We start from the raw sequence: 20,808 nt of genomic DNA on the forward strand, positions 1-20,808 counted from the left end.
TCAGTGCGCTGCACTCCCAACACCTGAGCTGTTCCTCCAGTTGTGCTAGAAGTCAGTGAGCACCAATTGTGTAGAGTCCAGTGAAAGGGGTCATCCATTTCTGATCCAAGAACTTTGCCTCCACCCATTGCCTGACATACACACTTTCGGCAGAAGGGCTCATTCAAAACATTCTTGATTTCCATACCCACGGGGGACACTGGTGTGCCCTCCTTTCTTGCATCCTCTGGTTTTGAGAACTTGAGCTTGCTTGATGAAGACACAGGAGAAGACAGAGGGCCCATTTCTGAGAAAGCAATGGATGGTAAGATTAATATCTCAAAGTATGGTAATGCAAAGGGAATGGTCAATTTTGTGTGATTGCAGAAGTATTTTCCACCGATAACTTTCCCTACTTAAAACATTTGGGAAGGCCCATTAAAAATAAGACTTTGGACACTCAAAATATAAGTTCTATTAAGACTTCTTTTTCTAATAAATCTACTTTCCTATATCTTGGCCATTTTTCAAGAATTTTCATGAAATGCCTCTCATAGAATGATCTCTGAATGATGTCCTGTGTCAGTGAAGAGTTGAGCACCTTTGTAGCTTGCTGAAAGCCCTGGATTCCATCGAACTATTTCCCCCTTCCCAGAGTTGGGAATGAGATGAGTGCTGTCTTTTGAAAACATCCAATGCTTCTACAATCATTGTTATCCCATGTGAACCATTAACTTCCCTGCAAAATGCAGGCTCCTCTCCTGAAAGTGTCTCAGAGTGAAATGACTTTCTCACATTTGACCCCATTCTACCATTTTCATCTTTATTAAAACATCTATGAACAAATAGTAGTCATAGGTTTTTGAAGGAACTCAGATTAAATGCATTTTGTCCTTCCTCATCCTTATCTCCTTATGTGCCTAAATATCTTTCTTCTTTTCTCCATCATTGCACCTACTCTTCAGGTTTTCAAAAAGAACTTCTTACACTTTGTTCTTCATCATTGTGTTTGAGGTTCTGTTTATGAATCCTTTCTAATTAGTTCTTTCCCAATTCAGTACAGTATCAAATAATATTTCTTTGTTCTTATTCTTTATTCTTACACCTTGTCAAGAAGCATGTTCTGAAATGAAATCAAAATATTTGCCTTCCATTCATCTGGTTTTTGTCCTCAGCTATCATCACATTGCTCTTCCCTGAGCATTCTTGAAATAGAAATCCATTACCTTAGTTCTCTTAATGTGGTTTAATGACCATGAACATTCCAATCACCTTAGAATGCATTGGAAATGCAGAATCAAAGACCTTCTGAATTGCAATGTGTATTTTGAACCTCATCTCCAACAAATAACTCATAGAACTGGAGAAATCTGGCCTATAGCAGTCCAACACTAAATCCTCTACCTTAATTTCATATTTTCATTCGAGCCTCAAGCTCCTCTGTACCCTGTCCCCCAAATTGAATCTGTATAAAGATTCAATATGTCCACTGGACATTTCATGAGGTTGTGGTTTTGGTGATCACTCCATAACCAAGTCTGCTCTAATCCCCATTCTCACATCCTATGGATTATCTACTGTCATTGGAAATAGCAGCATTGTATATGTTGTCAAATTATGTATATGGCTGTGGGAACATATAGGTTTATGTTTATTTGTGGTAAACGCAAGGTAGCTCTGGATGACCTAGTAATTCATTTTTAATGCCATTCTCACCAATAGGAAGAAAAGAAAAGTGGGAAAAAATAGCACTGTATTTCAGACCAGGTTTGGTACTGGAAACTCATATATTTTCCTCACAATTTTCATATGCTGCTCTCCCTCTTTCTAATGTATGACCTGAGTTTTCCCCTTCAGAGTGCACATCTGGTTCTTTTTTATCCATTTACTCCCTGCACTCTGCTTTGCTCATTCTTCATTCCACTTTCTACTTTTCTCTTCAGTATTTCCCAACATTGCTTTTATCAGGCTTTGAAATAGAATTAATAGTTTGGATCATCTGATCACACTCTGAATTTTACCTGTCACTAAAACATGAGAAGATATATCCCTATTACCTTTCCCTTTTGGTCCAAGTATTTAGTACATTCATATCCTCAATTACTCAAATATATTTACTGCTTAGAATTTTTTTAAAAAATATTTTGTCCAACAAACATTTTAAAAATATGTGGCTCTTACCTTCCACAATATGCTTTTTCATTTGAAGTGCATCCAAAGAAAAATGATCAAAGCACTTTGGTGAACAAATCTCACAGATGCGCTGTTAAAATTAATGTCAGTATTGAGTTGCAGAGTCTTAATTACTATTTAAATGCAGACAGCTAAATTTCCACTTTTAAAATCAATAAGAATATATACTAGACAAGTACACGCTTAAAACTTAAACATTTGAAAGAATTTTGTATATCCTCTCCAATTAAGCTTAACTTTCAATGTTATGGCTAAGGACTCGAAAACAAGAATGCAAAGACAGAAGAAAACATTCACTGACAACATACTAAATGATGTGTATAACTTCACAAAGATATAACATCTCTACACCTAACCATACTCAATATTTTCTACCAAAAATAAGAGAATATTTAAAAATATTCTTAGAAATACACTTGATGTTAGACAGCTTTAAACATTTGAAACATTTAAAGACAAAGTATTTTGTGTTAACACTAATATTTGATAAGACAATTTGAATTGTTGTATGCGGAGCAGAAATGGAGCATTCTCACATTTGCTTCATTTTAGCTAATCAAAGACTTCAGAAATGTTAATATCTTTTGGGAAAATTTTTACTGAGAGGAAAAATCATTTAAAAAAGTACCAAAATAGTAAGAAAAATGTTCCTTTATTTTAGCTGTATATAACAGCGAACATTATGGGGGAGAGTATGCAGCAATTTCCACTTAGGAAAAGTGTACCAAGGGAGAAAAATGGGAGTGCATAAGCACACTGTGCTTGTCAGCTGCTCCCTGGATTTGACATAGTTCAACTGGTGTGTGGCTGTATGTTGAGGTGATGCTATAAAACACTGCTGTATAAATATAGAGAGCCAGACACCAGATGAAACCCAGAAGTACTGGGTTCTATAAAAGAATTTACCAAAGAATCAGACTGCATTAGTGTCAGAACAAAACTGGTTAGGGTGAAGAGGGAAAGTTGTCCTCCTGGAGGCCCAGTGAGGGAATCCCAGCCATTTCAACAAAAGCTCATGCCACTCAAGTTAAATAAATGGTTTTCAGCAAGAAGGGACCTGGATTCTGCCTGACAAGTCAAGGGAGCACAGGTGCAATGAAGACTTTTCCCTGCAGTTTCAGAGTGCCTGGCCAGGACCCATCTTCATTAGGGCTCTTATTTTCTTGGTTTTAGTCATGAGAGATCAGAAAAGCCAGGCATTTGATTTCAGCGTTCCAAGACCCACTATGACCTGACTTCTCTAGGCTGGAAGACACCCACACAAAGAGTGTGGCTGAGTCAACAGAAGTTAAGACACAATGAAATATTTGAACCATGAGATGTGACCACACTTTAACATGAATACATTCAATGGCCACTGCTGTTACATTTGTTCATAATTTCAACCAGCTATCAATTATTCTCATATTTGATCATAACTCATTGATCATTTAAGGAGGATAGCCAAATGGAAGCACAAACAATAAAAAAATTCTCCTCAATCCCAAGGATGAAACTGATCTGTGATCTACCATGAATTCTGAAATTATTTGAAGATTCATAACCAGTTTGAATATTTTCAGAACTATGAAATAATTGATGATATTCCTATTCTAACTTTGCTTTTAAAGGTAATTTTATTTGACTTATTCTTCATTAAGAAAGCAATGATAAGTATAGGAAGTCAGAAACTTGAATTTAAATGTTTACATACCGTTGTTGACTGCTGGTGTTCAGTACCATCAAGAGTATCTTGCCCTTCCTTTGGTGTCACATCTAAATGTGGTTCTGCTGATGAAAGTATAGATTTACTCACATGGCATAGAACAATTATAAAGATGGGTCCTCTAGCATAATAAAGATAAGTATATCTAACAATAATTTATTTATATTTTCCCATATCTGTATTAAGCTTAACTGTTAGCTGAATATTTACTATTAAATTTATATTGCCACTGTGTGTGAGTGGGTGTGCTCCTGGAAATGAACCCATGGACTTGTGCATGTATTGCAATATTCTGCCACTGAGTTTCATCTCTAGGTCTTTAATAGTATTTTGAGACACTGTCACTCAGCATTCCCAGGATGGCTTGAAAGCTGCAATCCTCCTTCCTCAGCCCCTCACATAGCTGGGATTACAGATGTGCTTCACTGCACCCAGCTATTATTGACTTCTCTAGGAAATACTGAGACTAATCCAAAACTTTAAAAACCTCTTGGGGAGCAACTACAAGTCACCAGGTTCAATGCACACAAGCATGTCCAAGATTTACCACTCAAACAAATGGAAAGTCCTCAGAAACAAAATTTTAAAATCCCATAGAAATATGACAATTCACACTGTTTACTAGGCTCTGCCTCAGAAGAGGAATTTTGAAACAGCCCCTCTTCAGTACTAGTAATTTCCAACATGACTGATAGCATTACACCTTTATCAATTATGCCAATTTCCTCACATCTGAAATGTTTTTGTCTTCTATTCTGATAGATTTCTTTTCTTCTTTTATGACTCAGAACTTTTATGGAGTCTTGCTTAATTATGTCTTTCTCTGCTGACATAGGGTGGTGTTTGTTTTATTTTTGTTTTTATATCTATTACACGTTAATGAAGACTGGATAAACAATAAAGTATTTAAGATTTACATTTAAGATTAAAGAGTCCAACAGTTTCATTTCTCCTGAATCAAAAGAATCACTATTATCCTTTGTGCATATTTGATTATATGACCTCTGTAACTCTCTCTGTATCATGTACACAAAAAGAATGAGAAGTTATACTCAATTTCTGCATGATGTGTCAAATGCGTTCTCCTGTCATGTATAACTAATTGGAACAAAATAAGTACTACAGATAATATAATAGGATAATGAGGTCCTATGAAGATTTTCTGCCCATTTCTAGAAACCTGAGTTGCTTTGCATTTTTTTAAATATTTTTTCAGTTGTCAATGGACCTTTCTTTCATTTATTGGTACAAGATGCTGAGAATCAAACCCAGTGCCTCCCACATGCTAGGCAAATGCTCTGCCATGAGCCACAACCCCAGCCCAGCTTTGTGAGTATTTTTAAAGTACATATAATTTTTATTTGTTCAATTGTGTTATACATGACATTAGATTGTATTTTGACATATTTACACAAATTCAGAGTACATCTTATACTAATTAGGATCCTAACTAGTATTTCTATATGATTTAAGTGAAATAACCCCATCCCCCCCAAAAAACCCCAAATATTCCCTCTGATATGTAGATGCTAACACACAACAATGGGTGGGAGTAAACTAGGAGTTAGATTAGAAAAGGGGAATGAACAGAATGGAGCAGAAACAGTGGAATGATTCTGACATCACTTTCCTATGTACATAGTCTGGTGTTTCTTTGCTTGGTCCTTTCTTAATACTTTATTAATTTCTTCTACTGATTCTTCACAACTTCTTCTGTAAATTATTCATTTACAAATTTCACTCTTTACTCATGTGCTGGAGAAAATAAATGTATCAGTCAACTTTGTCAACAATCTTTACGTGACCTAACAATTGACTGAGCTCCTGGAATGTGCTAGTGTGGATAAAAGTTGTCAGAAATGTGGCCTGAGCTGTTTCTTATGGTGTGTGGTTAATAGCCATGGGCAGGAAATGGTGAGAGCATGAAAGTTGCAAGAGAAAAAGACAACAATTCTATGTCAAAAATATGGAGATTAATGAGGAGTAATGACAGGGAACATTAAAGACAAGGGAAAGGGTTAAATATACAGAGTTAGGCATGATTTGTATAAAGAAAGATTTATAGTTAACTTTAAAATACTTGGACTAGGGCTGAGGTTGTAGCGCAGTTGTAGGGCAAGGTGAAGTGCTTGCCTAGCATGTGTGAGGCACTGGGTTCGATTCTCAGCACCACATATAAATTAATAAATAAAAGTTTTCCATCAACAACTAAAAAAAATTAAAATATTTGGACTATCATATTGTACACAATGGTTCATACTCATATTTGCACTGTAGCTAGAACACTACAAATGCCATGGGCAGGAGCAATGTGAGGTACATAAGCATAAACAGTGGTGAAGGCAATGGTACAAAATAAACAAGATATCAACCTGAACTGGGGAAATGTTTCCAGATACAAGATACAAAGTTTTCAGTGCCAGTATAAAATGAAGTTTTAAAATGAATTAAAAGTATACAGACTGCAAACATTTCAAATGTTTTCATACACATCTTTCCAGAGAACTCATATTACACAGATTTACCTGATTTAAGTATCTTTGCATCCTTCATCCATACTGATTGATTTGGAGGAGTATCATTTATTTCAAGGAAGGCCTAAATGATTTTGAAAAAAAATATATTAAATAAATGTTGTGTATTTCAAACAAAAGATAGGTAATATGGCAAGCTTAATTTTACAGTATAGAATGCTCCACAGTCTCAATTTGTGCATGTTTTTGGGCAGCTCCTACTGCAGCCCAACAAATATTTCCATGTACACAAAGCCAATATTCAAGACAATTTATTTCTGCTTCTGAAAATGGTTCTGTAACACTTCCTGGTAGGCATACAGGAGGGTATGTCACATTAGAGACTCCAGTCTTCTTGGACTAGAATTGAGAACAAATAAGGAGATCATAGTTGCTAGCCAGAAAACCCAGAAGACTGATTAATTCTAAAAATAGATGTTGTAGAAATAAGCATCCACTTTTTAATTACATCAGCAAGGAAAAATTGTCTAGGTCTTGAATTTTTTTTAGTTTTTTATATCTTTAATCATTATTTTTTAATCTATTCATTGTCTTTTCCTTTTTTCAATGTTTTTGTACTTGTTTTCTCATCTCTCATTTCTATTTGCATCATTTCCCTTTTTAATTTTCACCCTCATTTTCCTCCTGTAGATTTTACCTTCCACCACTTTTTCCTTCATTTTTTAAATTTTTTTTTAACTTCTTCTATCTTGGAATATTAATTTTGGAGTTACTTACACCATTTTTTTTTTGTGCTTTCTGCATTATTAACACTCTCTTCACATTGGTTAGATAATTTAGAGTCATCATTTTAAACATATTTTCTTACACATCAACAAATGCTTTTCTTTGAAGTTGTTGCTCTTCCTGGTGACATTCTTTTAGAAATTGTTTTGAATGAATGATCCTATCACTTTATCACATCGAGTCAGAGCTTTGAAAATATGACTTAACTATATCTCAGGACAAAGCGTAGGATTCGTGAGCGTTGATTGGCGGCAGCGAGAAACGTCCTTGGCGCTCACTGGCTCTGTCATTCGCGGGAAGGAATTGGTGGCGCCAGAAAAAAGTAGAAACAAGGTTGTCGCAGCAGCGGGATTCTGAGGAGTTGGGCGAGCCCACCAAACCGGAACTTTCTGGACTTCTTTCCCAAAGAAATCGCAACCGACATGTGGAATAGTGGATTTGAAAGATATAGCAGCTCCACCACCTTTGGGGGAGCCAGCAGCTACACTCAGTCCCCGGGAGGCTTCGGATCGCCGACACCTTCCCAGGCTGAAAAGAAATCAAGAGCCCAAGCCCAGCACATTGTACCCTGTACCATATCTCAGCTGCTTTCTGCTACTCTGGTTGATGACATGTTCAAAACTGGGAATGTTGAAATTTCACAGGTCACTGTTGTGGGAATAATCAAGGCTCCAACCAATATTGTTTACAAAAAAGATGCATGACAGCTGCACCCATGGATGTTTGCCAGTGGGTGGACACAGATGACACCAGTGGTGAAAATACTGTACTTCCTCCAGAAACATATGTGAAAGTGGCTGGCCACCTGAGATCCTTTCAGAACAAAAAGAGCCTGGTAGCCTTTAAGATCATGCCCCTGGAGGATATGAATGAATTTACCACATATATCCTGGAAATAGTCAATGCGCACATGGTGCTGAGCAAATCCAACAGCCAGCCCTCAGTAGGGAGAGCATCTATCAACAATCCAGGAATGGGGGAAGCAGGAAACTTCAGTGGGAATAGCATCATGCCAACAAATGGCCTCACTGTGGTCCAAAACCAAGTGCTGAATTTGATAAAGGCTTGCCCAAGACCCGAAGGGTTGAACTTTCAGGATCTCAGGACTCGGCTCCAACACATGCCTGTAGCTTCAGTCAAGCAAGCTGTGGATTTTCTTAGCAACGAGGGACACATCTATTCTACTGTGGATGACGATCACTTTAAATCCACAGATGCAGAATAACTGGATTTCACTGGGTACCTGAGATATTTCCAGCTGGATCTGTTTGCACAGTCCATTGCCTCCAGCTCTGTATATATATGATCAAGTGACTTCAAAGAAGGAGATTCATCTGTAAAGAGTTTTAGCTGGCTTGAAACTTACTGACTGCTTTTCTGTTTTTGTATTTTGTGGTTTTGAAGCTCAAAGGGAGATGGACAGTTGACAGGGATGTAAACCAGGATGGAATTTCTCAAGTTTCAAGTAAGCTCCTTAGGATACCAGGGTAGATGGGATTAGAAGAGATGCGCTACCAAGAGAGTTAGGCATTTACTTAACACCTGGGAGTTTCTGTTCTTGAAGTTTTTCTGTTCAAATGAGCAGGATGAAGGTCTGTGGGCAGAGCACCAACCAAGGAACCCACTGCCCTCTGTCTATTTTTGTTTCCCACTCTGGTTCTATGGTTACTTTCAAAATTGCACTTTTGTTCCCCTTCTTGCCTTGTCTGCTGCTGAAGATGGGTTTATATAAAAATGAGATTTAGCATGCTAGCATTATAGGACGGAGGAGGAGAAGAAATGTTAAATAAAACATTGCAAAAAAAACTATATCTCAGGACATATTCAACAGAGAAATCTCAATACAATGACTCACATCAAATATCAGATGAAAAATCAATCCAAATACATGCACAAACAGTATATTAACACAAGTAACATGAGGGAACAATACAATAAGAAACCAACAAGTTTTCTATTTCCACAACAACTCTATTTACATATCAACATTGTCAAACAGCTAAACAAAGAATTTAAAAAATTGACTGTAAAAAAATCAAGAAACAAAGAACACTAAGAAATAAATTATTAATGATAATGTAGATTTTTAAGAAAAATTCCATCACATCAGAAGGTAGCTTTATTTATATGTATTTTTTAACAATTTTATCTTATTCCTTCCATGTGTGTGTGTGTGTGTTGAGAGAGAGAGAGAGAGAGAGAGAGAGAAAGAGAGAGAGGGGGGGATATATATGCTGGCTGTTCTGATTATTTGTATAATAATCAAATTATTATATAATTTGATATATATTATATATGATATGTTATATAATAATTTGATATATATTGTATCATATATAATATATATACACACATATTTGTCTTGTGTTCTCTCATATTTAGCATTTTTAATGTAATTCTCTTTTGCTAGCATTGCCTTGTGAAGGTACAGATTTATTGGATTGTTTGATATTCTATTATTTTCATGTGTATATTTTACCTATTTCTCTCCCAATATTTTCTTCTACTCTTGGCCAAATTCTAATATTCTCTCTCCCTCTCTCCAACACTATGATTTTTCTATTTTTCCCATTCCTCTGAATAAACATTGCCTGCTACTGCTCTTCTGCATTCTCTTTTTTCACTTTATAAAATTGTGGTCTATTCTAACTTCCCATCAAATTTACTTTTTCCCTAATTAATTGCATTTTTACCATTGTTCAAAACTAAATGGTTTAGATACCATCTGCTCATACTACTATTTGCTTTTTTAACCAACTGAAAACAAGAGTTTATCATCAATATATTTCTTTTTTTATTTGTTCTTATTAGTTATACATGACAGTAGAATGTATTTTCACATATTATACATACATGGAGCATAACCTCTCATTCTTCTGGTTGTACATTATATAGATTTACATTGGTCATGTAATCATATATGCACATAAGAATGTAATGAATGTCTGATTCATTCTACTATCTTTCTGTTCCCATCCCTCCTCCCTTTACTTCATTCCCATTTGTCTAATCCAAAGTACTTCAATTCTTCCCTACCCACCCACCCACCCTTATTGTGAGTTAGCATCTGCATATCAGAGAGAACATTTGGCCTTTGGTTTTGGGGGATTAGCTTATTTCCCTTAGAATGATAGTCTCCTGTTCCATCCATTATCAGCAAATGCCACAGTTTTACTTTTCAGACCCCCTGGTACATGAAAATTGAATAGGCCAGCAGACAGGCACAAAGAGAGTGTGGAAGAATCTAGCAGGGCAACTCAGAATATCATGGGATTGAAAATGTCTTTCCTGATTGCATAGTCCGAACATTCAATGTGGATCTATGGGAAAGCAAAGGTGTCTTTCTTTTCTTTCTTTCTTTCCCTTTCTTCCTTTTTTTCTTTTTTCCTTTCTTTTTTCTTTCTTTCTTTTTTTCTCTGTCCTTCCCTCTCTCTCTCTTTCTTTCTTTCCTTTTAAATATTCATTTTCTATCCTGCTCCTTTTGTCAATTTGTTTATTACTTCTGCAAGCCTTTGGGGGAGTTTCTTGGATCTTGGAGATACAAGATCCTATTCTTGTGTCAACAGTAATGTTTTAACATCTTCCTTTCCTATTCTTGCCCCTTCCCCCATTTTCTCATGGCTCTCTTGCCTGAATGCTCAGGAAGCTGTGTTCCAGAATTGACCCAGTTCTCTCATGGGGAATAGACACTGAAGACAAGGCCTCTTGAAATCCATGGCCCTTGATTAGAGGCTAGTAGTATAATCCTAACCTTTTGGGCCACAAGTAGGGACCACGCCATTGGTGTTTTTCATTAGTTCATCATAATAACCATCTGTTAAATCAGTCTAATATTTGATCATAAGTCATTGATCATTTCAGGTGGTTATCCAAATGGAAGCAGAAAACCCCAAGCAATTTTAGGCCTCAGACCTAAGGAGCAACTAGTTCAATAAGGTACCATGAATTCTGAAATGGTTTGCACATTCTTAAACTTTCCAAGTGTTTTTAGACCTAAGGACTCAGTGATGATCTCGGCTTGATGAGAATAGTCAGAGAGGTCATTTCATGGGGCCTACTGTCCATGAGTAGAGCAAGGCAAGTGTTGGGAAGCCAGGAAGGGAAATGGACATGTTTACATACCTTTGGCTTCCGCATCTTGGAACCACCAAGGGTTGTGCCCGCTTCCTCTGCCTTCACATGGAAATGTGGTTCTGCTGACAAATATGCAGATTGACATAAATGAATTAGAACATCCTGAACAGGGATGCTGTGTCCTAATGCAAATACATAGGTCTAACAGTAATTCACTTCTCTTTTCCCACACATGCATTTACCTGCAGCTTCACTTTCAGCTGAATGCTGATTTTATTACTTACATTGCTACTGTGTGTGAGTGAGTGATCCTGGAATGGAACCCATGGACTTTGGCATGCTTGGCAAACACTCTGCCACTGGATTTTCTCCCTTGGGATCCTATTCTAGGTATTAGGAAAACCATTGGATGAAGCTGACATAAATTTCCTAGGTACACACACTGGTGTTTCTTGCATTGCTCCTTGGCTAGCTCTTTACTTGTTTTTCCACTGGATGATTCCCTTAGTTCTGGATCATCACGATTTCTGGGTTGCAGGGAACAACATTATGGGTCCCATCCTCAGTCAATGGTATCAGTCACCATTGCCAAGAGTCTTGATTTACTTGACCTGATAGTTGACTGAGCTCCTGGTAAGTGCTAGTGTGGATAAAAGACTTCAGATGTGGTGGTGTTCCTGCAGGTAGGGCCAGAGCAGTGTCTCAATGAGTGAGCACGGAGGTGGGGGGGGGCAGCCAGGGGTCGGAAATGGTGACAGCAAGGAAGGGATTTGCAAGGGAGAGAAACAGACCATGATTCAATGGCATCTGCATGGCTCAAAACCATTACAGTTGGAGTCGTGTCAAGTGACCGAAAGGAGAGGGGACAGGGATGCATACACTGAGAGAGGCCCAATTTACACTCTGAAAGGTTTCTAGTTGACTTGACAACACTGGGACCATCACGTGCATAAAATATCAGTGCATAAAGGCAACGTGGGTACACCCAGGTTCATGCCTCATATGTGCAGTGTAGGGAGAACAACATGACACATCCCCTGGGTACATGGAATGTGAGGGGCCTGTGCGAAATTGGTGGCGAATGTGTAGAAGGCAACCGCCCAATAGAATATCCATGCACACCTGGACTGGGGGGAGGGATGCAGACATGTAGAGGACACCAAGTAGCAAGTCGTCAGTGCGAGGGAACAATGAGCTTTTTAAGTGAATTCAACTAAAAATCTGTGTCCCTAGAACAGGAGATCACTTCACAAGTCTATAGAACATATGCAATCAGATGGGACATGAACTAGAGGACAGGATTCAGGTTTTTGTGTTCACCATCTGGTTTCTGTGCTGCTCAGCTGCCTACACTGAGGAAAGTGTTCTTCATGTTTGGCGAGTGATGTCCTGAGCTGGCATTCAGGCTCAGTGGTAGAGAAACTGCTTCGCATGTCAAGGTCCTGGGTTCTATTCGCTCCCTTGAAAATGAGTATTACAGGCATGAATAGGAATAGGATCGATGGCATCAGTGTCTTGAAGGAGGAACTCTGGATGGGCAGCCTCAGAGACCATGCGAGGAAGTGATTGCCTATGACCCAATAATACAATATTTCTTTTTGGAAAGAGGAGAGGGGAAACATATAGTGATGTAACATATTAAGTGAGTGCAGAATAAAGCACACAGAAGGAAAAGGTCACTGACGGAGTAAATCCGTGCATAGAGCACAATATGGGTGTGAGCCATCAGAGAGTACACTGGGTGTCGTGGTAGCAAGCAATCTGATTGTTTTTACGTGTCTTCTTCATATGTCTCACTGGCTCATCATCTATTTTTGTGTCCAAGTCCAATATGGCCTCAGTCTCTCAGGAGCCTGACACTCCCGCCTAGCTGTCCACTGCACATCTGGAAACTCTGCAGCACGTTAGCCTAAGCTTCCTCATTCATGATTATAAATCCCTAAATCCAGTGGTGGATCTTGGGGTTTACAAACAACCGAGTTAATGCTTGCCTTGAATGGTATTTTTCTCAGGTTGATAAAGGCAATTTTGTACCAACGTGAATGCCCACGTTGACATTGGCCTTTTCTGTATCCAATCTCCCCTTCCAATGGGGGATACCAAAGAATGAGGAATGGGAGCCTTTCAGAGGTTTTCACATAATGCCACCATTTCAGGTGTGTCCATAGACGCCTTTCCAAAGAACTCCTAGTGCAAAATGTACCTGGTGTGATAGTCTTGACATCCTTCCTCCTGGCACCCTTCATCTCTGGGTCTGTACTTTCACCAGAATGTCTCAATGCAGTGGGAGGCTGGATGGGTTTGGGAAAATGATATCAAATAAATGCTGTGTATTTACTGCAATGTGTAGGTCATAGGAAGAGAAGCGCAAGGTGCAATTACCTTCAAGGAAGGAGCCCTCTGAGATCCTGAAAAGGAAAAGGGACACAGAGTCAATTAGCCATGCATGTGACAAAACCAGCCATAGCTTGGTCTCATATTAAGAAGGAGCTGGACACTCATGCTTCACTTTGGGAATAACTTTGGTAGCCTTGGGCCCTTTAGGGTTTGTGTGCATATTTCCTGGTTTTGGGTCCTCAAAACCACAAGGCTGCATGGTACCACCTTAAACCGGGGCAGAAACGTAGGTTGAATCAACACAAGCAGTGAAGTTTCCAACCCTGAGACTCTTTGCAATAGCCATAAATCAAAGAGGAAAGCGAATGGATGCTACCGGAAAGAGGCACAGTGAGGAAAGATGTGATGGCACATATGTTCCTTGACACCTATGGGAGTTCTTCAGTGCGCTGCACTCCCAACACCTGAGCTGTTCCTCCAGTTGTGCTAGAAGTCAGTGAGCACCAATTGTGTAGAGTCCAGTGAAAGGGGTCATCCATTTCTGATCCAAGAACTTTGCCTCCACCCATTGCCTGACATACACACTTTCGGCAGAAGGGCTCATTCAAAACATTCTTGATTTCCATACCCACGGGGGACACTGGTGTGCCCTCCTTTCTTGCATCCTCTGGTTTTGAGAACTTGAGCTTGCTTGATGAAGACACAGGAGAAGACAGAGGGCCCATTTCTGAGAAAGCAATGGATGGTAAGATTAATATCTCAAAGTATGGTAATGCAAAGGGAATGGTCAATTTTGTGTGATTGCAGAAGTATTTTCCACCGATAACTTTCCCTACTTAAAACATTTGGGAAGGCCCATTAAAAATAAGACTTTGGACACTCAAAATATAAGTTCTATTAAGACTTCTTTTTCTAATAAATCTACTTTCCTATATCTTGGCCATTTTTCAAGAATTTTCATGAAATGCCTCTCATAGAATGATCTCTGAATGATGTCCTGTGTCAGTGAAGAGTTGAGCACCTTTGTAGCTTGCTGAAAGCCCTGGATTCCATCGAACTATTTCCCCCTTCCCAGAGTTGGGAAGGAGATGAGTGCTGTCTTTTGAAAACATCCAATGCTTCTACAATCATTGTTATCCCATGTGAACCATTAACTTCCCTGCAAAATGCAGGCTCCTCTCCTGAAAGTGTCTCAGAGTGAAATGACTTTCTCACATTTGACCCCATTCTACCATTTTCATCTTTATTAAAACATCTATGAACAAATAGTAGTCATAGGTTTTTGAAGGAACTCAGATTAAATGCATTTTGTCCTTCCTCATCCTTATCTCCTTATGTGCCTAAATATCTTTCTTCTTTTCTCCATCATTGCACCTACTCTTCAGGTTTTCAAAAAGAACTTCTTACACTTTGTTCTTCATCATTGTGTTTGAGGTTCTGTTTATGAATCCTTTCTAATTAGTTCTTTCCCAATTCAGTACAGTATCAAATAATATTTCTTTGTTCTTATTCTTTATTCTTACACCTTGTCAAGAAGCATGTTCTGAAATGAAATCAAAATATTTGCCTTCCATTCATCTGGTTTTTGTCCTCAGCTATCATCACATTGCTCTTCCCTGAGCATTCTTGAAATAGAAATCCATTACCTTAGTTCTCTTAATGTGGTTTAATGACCATGAACATTCCAATCACCTTAGAATGCATTGGAAATGCAGAATCAAAGACCTTCTGAATTGCAATGTGTATTTTGAACCTCATCTCCAACAAATAACTCATAGAACTGGAGAAATCTGGCCTATAGCAGTCCAACACTAAATCCTCTACCTTAATTTCATATTTTCATTCGAGCCTCAAGCTCCTCTGTACCCTGTCCCCCAAATTGAATCTGTATAAAGATTCAATATGTCCACTGGACATTTCATGAGGTTGTGGTTTTGGTGATCACTCCATAACCAAGTCTGCTCTAATCCCCATTCTCACATCCTATGGATTATCTACTGTCATTGGAAATAGCAGCATTGTATATGTTGTCAAATTATGTATATGGCTGTGGGAACATATAGGTTTATGTTTATTTGTGGTAAACGCAAGGTAGCTCTGGATGACCTAGTAATTCATTTTTAATGCCATTCTCACCAATAGGAAGAAAAGAAAAGTGGGAAAAAATAGCACTGTATTTCAGACCAGGTTTGGTACTGGAAACTCATATATTTTCCTCACAATTTTCATATGCTGCTCTCCCTCTTTCTAATGTATGACCTGAGTTTTCCCCTTCAGAGTGCACATCTGGTTCTTTTTTATCCATTTACTCCCTGCACTCTGCTTTGCTCATTCTTCATTCCACTTTCTACTTTTCTCTTCAGTATTTCCCAACATTGCTTTTATCAGGCTTTGAAATAGAATTAATAGTTTGGATCATCTGATCACACTCTGAATTTTACCTGTCACTAAAACATGAGAAGATATATCCCTATTACCTTTCCCTTTTGGTCCAAGTATTTAGTACATTCATATCCTCAATTACTCAAATATATTTACTGCTTAGAATTTTTTTAAAAAATATTTTGTCCAACAAACATTTTAAAAATATGTGGCTCTTACCTTCCACAATATGCTTTTTCATTTGAAGTGCATCCAAAGAAAAATGATCAAAGCACTTTGGTGAACAAATCTCACAGATGCGCTGTTAAAATTAATGTCAGTATTGAGTTGCAGAGTCTTAATTACTATTTAAATGCAGACAGCTAAATTTCCACTTTTAAAATCAATAAGAATATATACTAGACAAGTACACGCTTAAAACTTAAACATTTGAAAGAATTTTGTATATCCTCTCCAATTAAGCTTAACTTTCAATGTTATGGCTAAGGACTCGAAAACAAGAATGCAAAGACAGAAGAAAACATTCACTGACAACATACTAAATGATGTGTATAACTTCACAAAGATATAACATCTCTACACCTAACCATACTCAATATTTTCTACCAAAAATAAGAGAATATTTAAAAATATTCTTAGAAATACACTTGATGTTAGACAGCTTTAAACATTTGAAACATTTAAAGACAAAGTATTTTGTGTTAACACTAATATTTGATAAGACAATTTGAATTGTTGTATGCGGAGCAGAAATGGAGCATTCTCACATTTGCTTCATTTTAGCTAATCAAAGACTTCAGAAATGTTAATATCTTTTGGGAAAATTTTTACTGAGAGGAAAAATCATTTAAAAAAGTACCAAAATAGTAAGAAAAATGTTCCTTTATTTTAGCTGTATATAACAGCGAACATTATGGGGGAGAGTATGCAGCAATTTCCACTTAGGAAAAGTGTACCAAGGGAGAAAAATGGGAGTGCATAAGCACACTGTGCTTGTCAGCTGCTCCCTGGATTTGACATAGTTCAACTGGTGTGTGGCTGTATGTTGAGGTGATGCTATAAAACACTGCTGTATAAATATAGAGAGCCAGACACCAGATGAAACCCAGAAGTACTGGGTTCTATAAAAGAATTTACCAAAGAATCAGACTGCATTAGTGTCAGAACAAAACTGGTTAGGGTGAAGAGGGAAAGTTGTCCTCCTGGAGGCCCAGTGAGGGAATCCCAGCCATTTCAACAAAAGCTCATGCCACTCAAGTTAAATAAATGGTTTTCAGCAAGAAGGGACCTGGATTCTGCCTGACAAGTCAAGGGAGCACAGGTGCAATGAAGACTTTTCCCTGCAGTTTCAGAGTGCCTGGCCAGGACCCATCTTCATTAGGGCTCTTATTTTCTTGGTTTTAGTCATGAGAGATCAGAAAAGCCAGGCATTTGATTTCAGCGTTCCAAGACCCACTATGACCTGACTTCTCTAGGCTGGAAGACACCCACACAAAGAGTGTGGCTGAGTCAACAGAAGTTAAGACACAATGAAATATTTGAACCATGAGATGTGACCACACTTTAACATGAATACATTCAATGGCCACTGCTGTTACATTTGTTCATAATTTCAACCAGCTATCAATTATTCTCATATTTGATCATAACTCATTGATCATTTAAGGAGGATAGCCAAATGGAAGCACAAACAATAAAAAAATTCTCCTCAATCCCAAGGATGAAACTGATCTGTGATCTACCATGAATTCTGAAATTATTTGAAGATTCATAACCAGTTTGAATATTTTCAGAACTATGAAATAATTGATGATATTCCTATTCTAACTTTGCTTTTAAAGGTAATTTTATTTGACTTATTCTTCATTAAGAAAGCAATGATAAGTATAGGAAGTCAGAAACTTGAATTTAAATGTTTACATACCGTTGTTGACTGCTGGTGTTCAGTACCATCAAGAGTATCTTGCCCTTCCTTTGGTGTCACATCTAAATGTGGTTCTGCTGATGAAAGTATAGATTTACTCACATGGCATAGAACAATTATAAAGATGGGTCCTCTAGCATAATAAAGATAAGTATATCTAACAATAATTTATTTATATTTTCCCATATCTGTATTAAGCTTAACTGTTAGCTGAATATTTACTATTAAATTTATATTGCCACTGTGTGTGAGTGGGTGTGCTCCTGGAAATGAACCCATGGACTTGTGCATGTATTGCAATATTCTGCCACTGAGTTTCATCTCTAGGTCTTTAATAGTATTTTGAGACACTGTCACTCAGCATTCCCAGGATGGCTTGAAAGCTGCAATCCTCCTTCCTCAGCCCCTCACATAGCTGGGATTACAGATGTGCTTCACTGCACCCAGCTATTATTGACTTCTCTAGGAAATACTGAGACTAATCCAAAACTTTAAAAACCTCTTGGGGAGCAACTACAAGTCACCAGGTTCAATGCACACAAGCATGTCCAAGATTTACCACTCAAACAAATGGAAAGTCCTCAGAAACAAAATTTTAAAATCCCATAGAAATATGACAATTCACACTGTTTACTAGGCTCTGCCTCAGAAGAGGAATTTTGAAACAGCCCCTCTTCAGTACTAGTAATTTCCAACATGACTGATAGCATTACACCTTTATCAATTATGCCAATTTCCTCACATCTGAAATGTTTTTGTCTTCTATTCTGATAGATTTCTTTTCTTCTTTTATGACTCAGAACTTTTATGGAGTCTTGCTTAATTATGTCTTTCTCTGCTGACATAGGGTGGTGTTTGTTTTATTTTTGTTTTTATATCTATTACACGTTAATGAAGACTGGATAAACAATAAAGTATTTAAGATTTACATTTAAGATTAAAGAGTCCAACAGTTTCATTTCTCCTGAATCAAAAGAATCACTATTATCCTTTGTGCATATTTGATTATATGACCTCTGTAACTCTCTCTGTATCATGTACACAAAAAGAATGAGAAGTTATACTCAATTTCTGCATGATGTGTCAAATGCGTTCTCCTGTCATGTATAACTAATTGGAACAAAATAAGTACTACAGATAATATAATAGGATAATGAGGTCCTATGAAGATTTTCTGCCCATTTCTAGAAACCTGAGTTGCTTTGCATTTTTTTAAATATTTTTTCAGTTGTCAATGGACCTTTCTTTCATTTATTGGTACAAGATGCTGAGAATCAAACCCAGTGCCTCCCACATGCTAGGCAAATGCTCTGCCATGAGCCACAACCCCAGCCCAGCTTTGTGAGTATTTTTAAAGTACATATAATTTTTATTTGTTCAATTGTGTTATACATGACATTAGATTGTATTTTGACATATTTACACAAATTCAGAGTACATCTTATACTAATTAGGATCCTAACTAGTATTTCTATATGATTTAAGTGAAATAACCCCATCCCCCCCAAAAAACCCCAAATATTCCCTCTGATATGTAGATGCTAACACACAACAATGGGTGGGAGTAAACTAGAAGTTAGATTAGAAAAGGGGAATGAACAGAATGGAGCAGAAACAGTGGAATGATTCTGACATCACTTTCCTATGTACATAGTCTGGTGTTTCTTTGCTTGGTCCTTTCTTAATACTTTATTAATTTCTTCTACTGATTCTTCACAACTTCTTCTGTAAATTATTCATTTACAAATTTCACTCTTTACTCATGTGCTGGAGAAAATAAATGTATCAGTCAACTTTGTCAACAATCTTTACGTGACCTAACAATTGACTGAGCTCCTGGAATGTGCTAGTGTGGATAAAAGTTGTCAGAAATGTGGCCTGAGCTGTTTCTTATGGTGTGTGGTTAATAGCCATGGGCAGGAAATGGTGAGAGCATGAAAGTTGCAAGAGAAAAAGACAACAATTCTATGTCAAAAATATGGAGATTAATGAGGAGTAATGACAGGGAACATTAAAGACAAGGGAAAGGGTTAAATATACAGAGTTAGGCATGATTTGTATAAAGAAAGATTTATAGTTAACTTTAAAATACTTGGACTAGGGCTGAGGTTGTAGCGCAGTTGTAGGGCAAGGTGAAGTGCTTGCCTAGCATGTGTGAGGCACTGGGTTCGATTCTCAGCACCACATATAAATTAATAAATAAAAGTTTTCCATCAACAACTAAAAAAAATTAAAATATTTGGACTATCATATTGTACACAATGGTTCATACTCATATTTGCACTGTAGCTAGAACACTACAAATGCCATGGGCAGGAGCAATGTGAGGTACATAAGCATAAACAGTGGTGAAGGCAATGGTACAAAATAAACAAGATATCAACCTGAACTGGGGAAATGTTTCCAGATACAAGATACAAAGTTTTCAGTGCCAGTATAAAATGAAGTTTTAAAATGAATTAAAAGTATACAGACTGCAAACATTTCAAATGTTTTCATACACATCTTTCCAGAGAACTCATATTACACAGATTTACCTGATTTAAGTATCTTTGCATCCTTCATCCATACTGATTGATTTGGAGGAGTATCATTTATTTCAAGGAAGGCCTAAATGATTTTGAAAAAAAATATATTAAATAAATGTTGTGTATTTCAAACAAAAGATAGGTAATATGGCAAGCTTAATTTTACAGTATAGAATGCTCCACAGTCTCAATTTGTGCATGTTTTTGGGCAGCTCCTACTGCAGCCCAACAAATATTTCCATGTACACAAAGCCAATATTCAAGACAATTTATTTCTGCTTCTGAAAATGGTTCTGTAACACTTCCTGGTAGGCATACAGGAGGGTATGTCACATTAGAGACTCCAGTCTTCTTGGACTAGAATTGAGAACAAATAAGGAGATCATAGTTGCTAGCCAGAAAACCCAGAAGACTGATTAATTCTAA

The 20,808-nt window shown here is 37.4% G+C and overlaps 2 protein-coding genes and 1 pseudogene across 3 annotated transcripts in view; 1 reads left to right on the forward strand and 2 right to left on the reverse strand.

Annotated features, from left to right (window-relative positions):
- The window catches only part of LOC144365101 (uncharacterized), a 23,304-nt gene extending 9,690 nt beyond the window's left edge, over positions 1-13,614 (reverse strand). The window contains exons 1-7 of the mRNA XM_078015910.1: positions 13,594-13,614; positions 13,415-13,502; positions 11,260-11,333; positions 6,403-6,475; positions 3,866-3,939; positions 2,161-2,242; positions 8-286 (exon numbers count right to left, since the gene is read on the reverse strand). Coding sequence (XP_077872036.1) covers positions 8-286; positions 2,161-2,242; positions 3,866-3,939; positions 6,403-6,475; positions 11,260-11,333; positions 13,415-13,457 — 625 coding nt within the window. The 5' untranslated portion in view covers positions 13,458-13,502; positions 13,594-13,614. The remainder of the gene's footprint in view (positions 1-7; positions 287-2,160; positions 2,243-3,865; positions 3,940-6,402; positions 6,476-11,259; positions 11,334-13,414; positions 13,503-13,593) is intronic.
- LOC144365002 (replication protein A 32 kDa subunit pseudogene) lies at positions 7,425-8,502 on the forward strand (annotated as a pseudogene).
- A 345-nt stretch (positions 13,615-13,959) lies between the features above and the next one.
- The window catches only part of LOC144365007 (uncharacterized), a 56,486-nt gene continuing 49,637 nt past the window's right edge, over positions 13,960-20,808 (reverse strand). Inside the window, exons 14-17 of one of the 2 annotated variants that reach the window (XM_078015643.1) lie at positions 20,392-20,464; positions 17,855-17,928; positions 16,150-16,231; positions 13,960-14,275 (exon numbers count right to left, since the gene is read on the reverse strand). In XM_078015643.1, coding sequence (XP_077871769.1) covers positions 13,977-14,275; positions 16,150-16,231; positions 17,855-17,928; positions 20,392-20,464 — 528 coding nt within the window. In that variant the 3' untranslated portion in view covers positions 13,960-13,976. Of the gene's footprint in view, positions 14,276-16,149; positions 16,232-17,854; positions 17,932-20,391; positions 20,465-20,808 lie in introns of both variants that reach the window. The other variant, XM_078015642.1, reaches the window with a different exon arrangement.

Source organism: Ictidomys tridecemlineatus, chromosome 6 (assembly GCF_052094955.1).
Source record: "Ictidomys tridecemlineatus isolate mIctTri1 chromosome 6, mIctTri1.hap1, whole genome shotgun sequence".
Lineage (NCBI taxonomy): Eukaryota > Metazoa > Chordata > Mammalia > Rodentia > Sciuridae > Ictidomys > Ictidomys tridecemlineatus.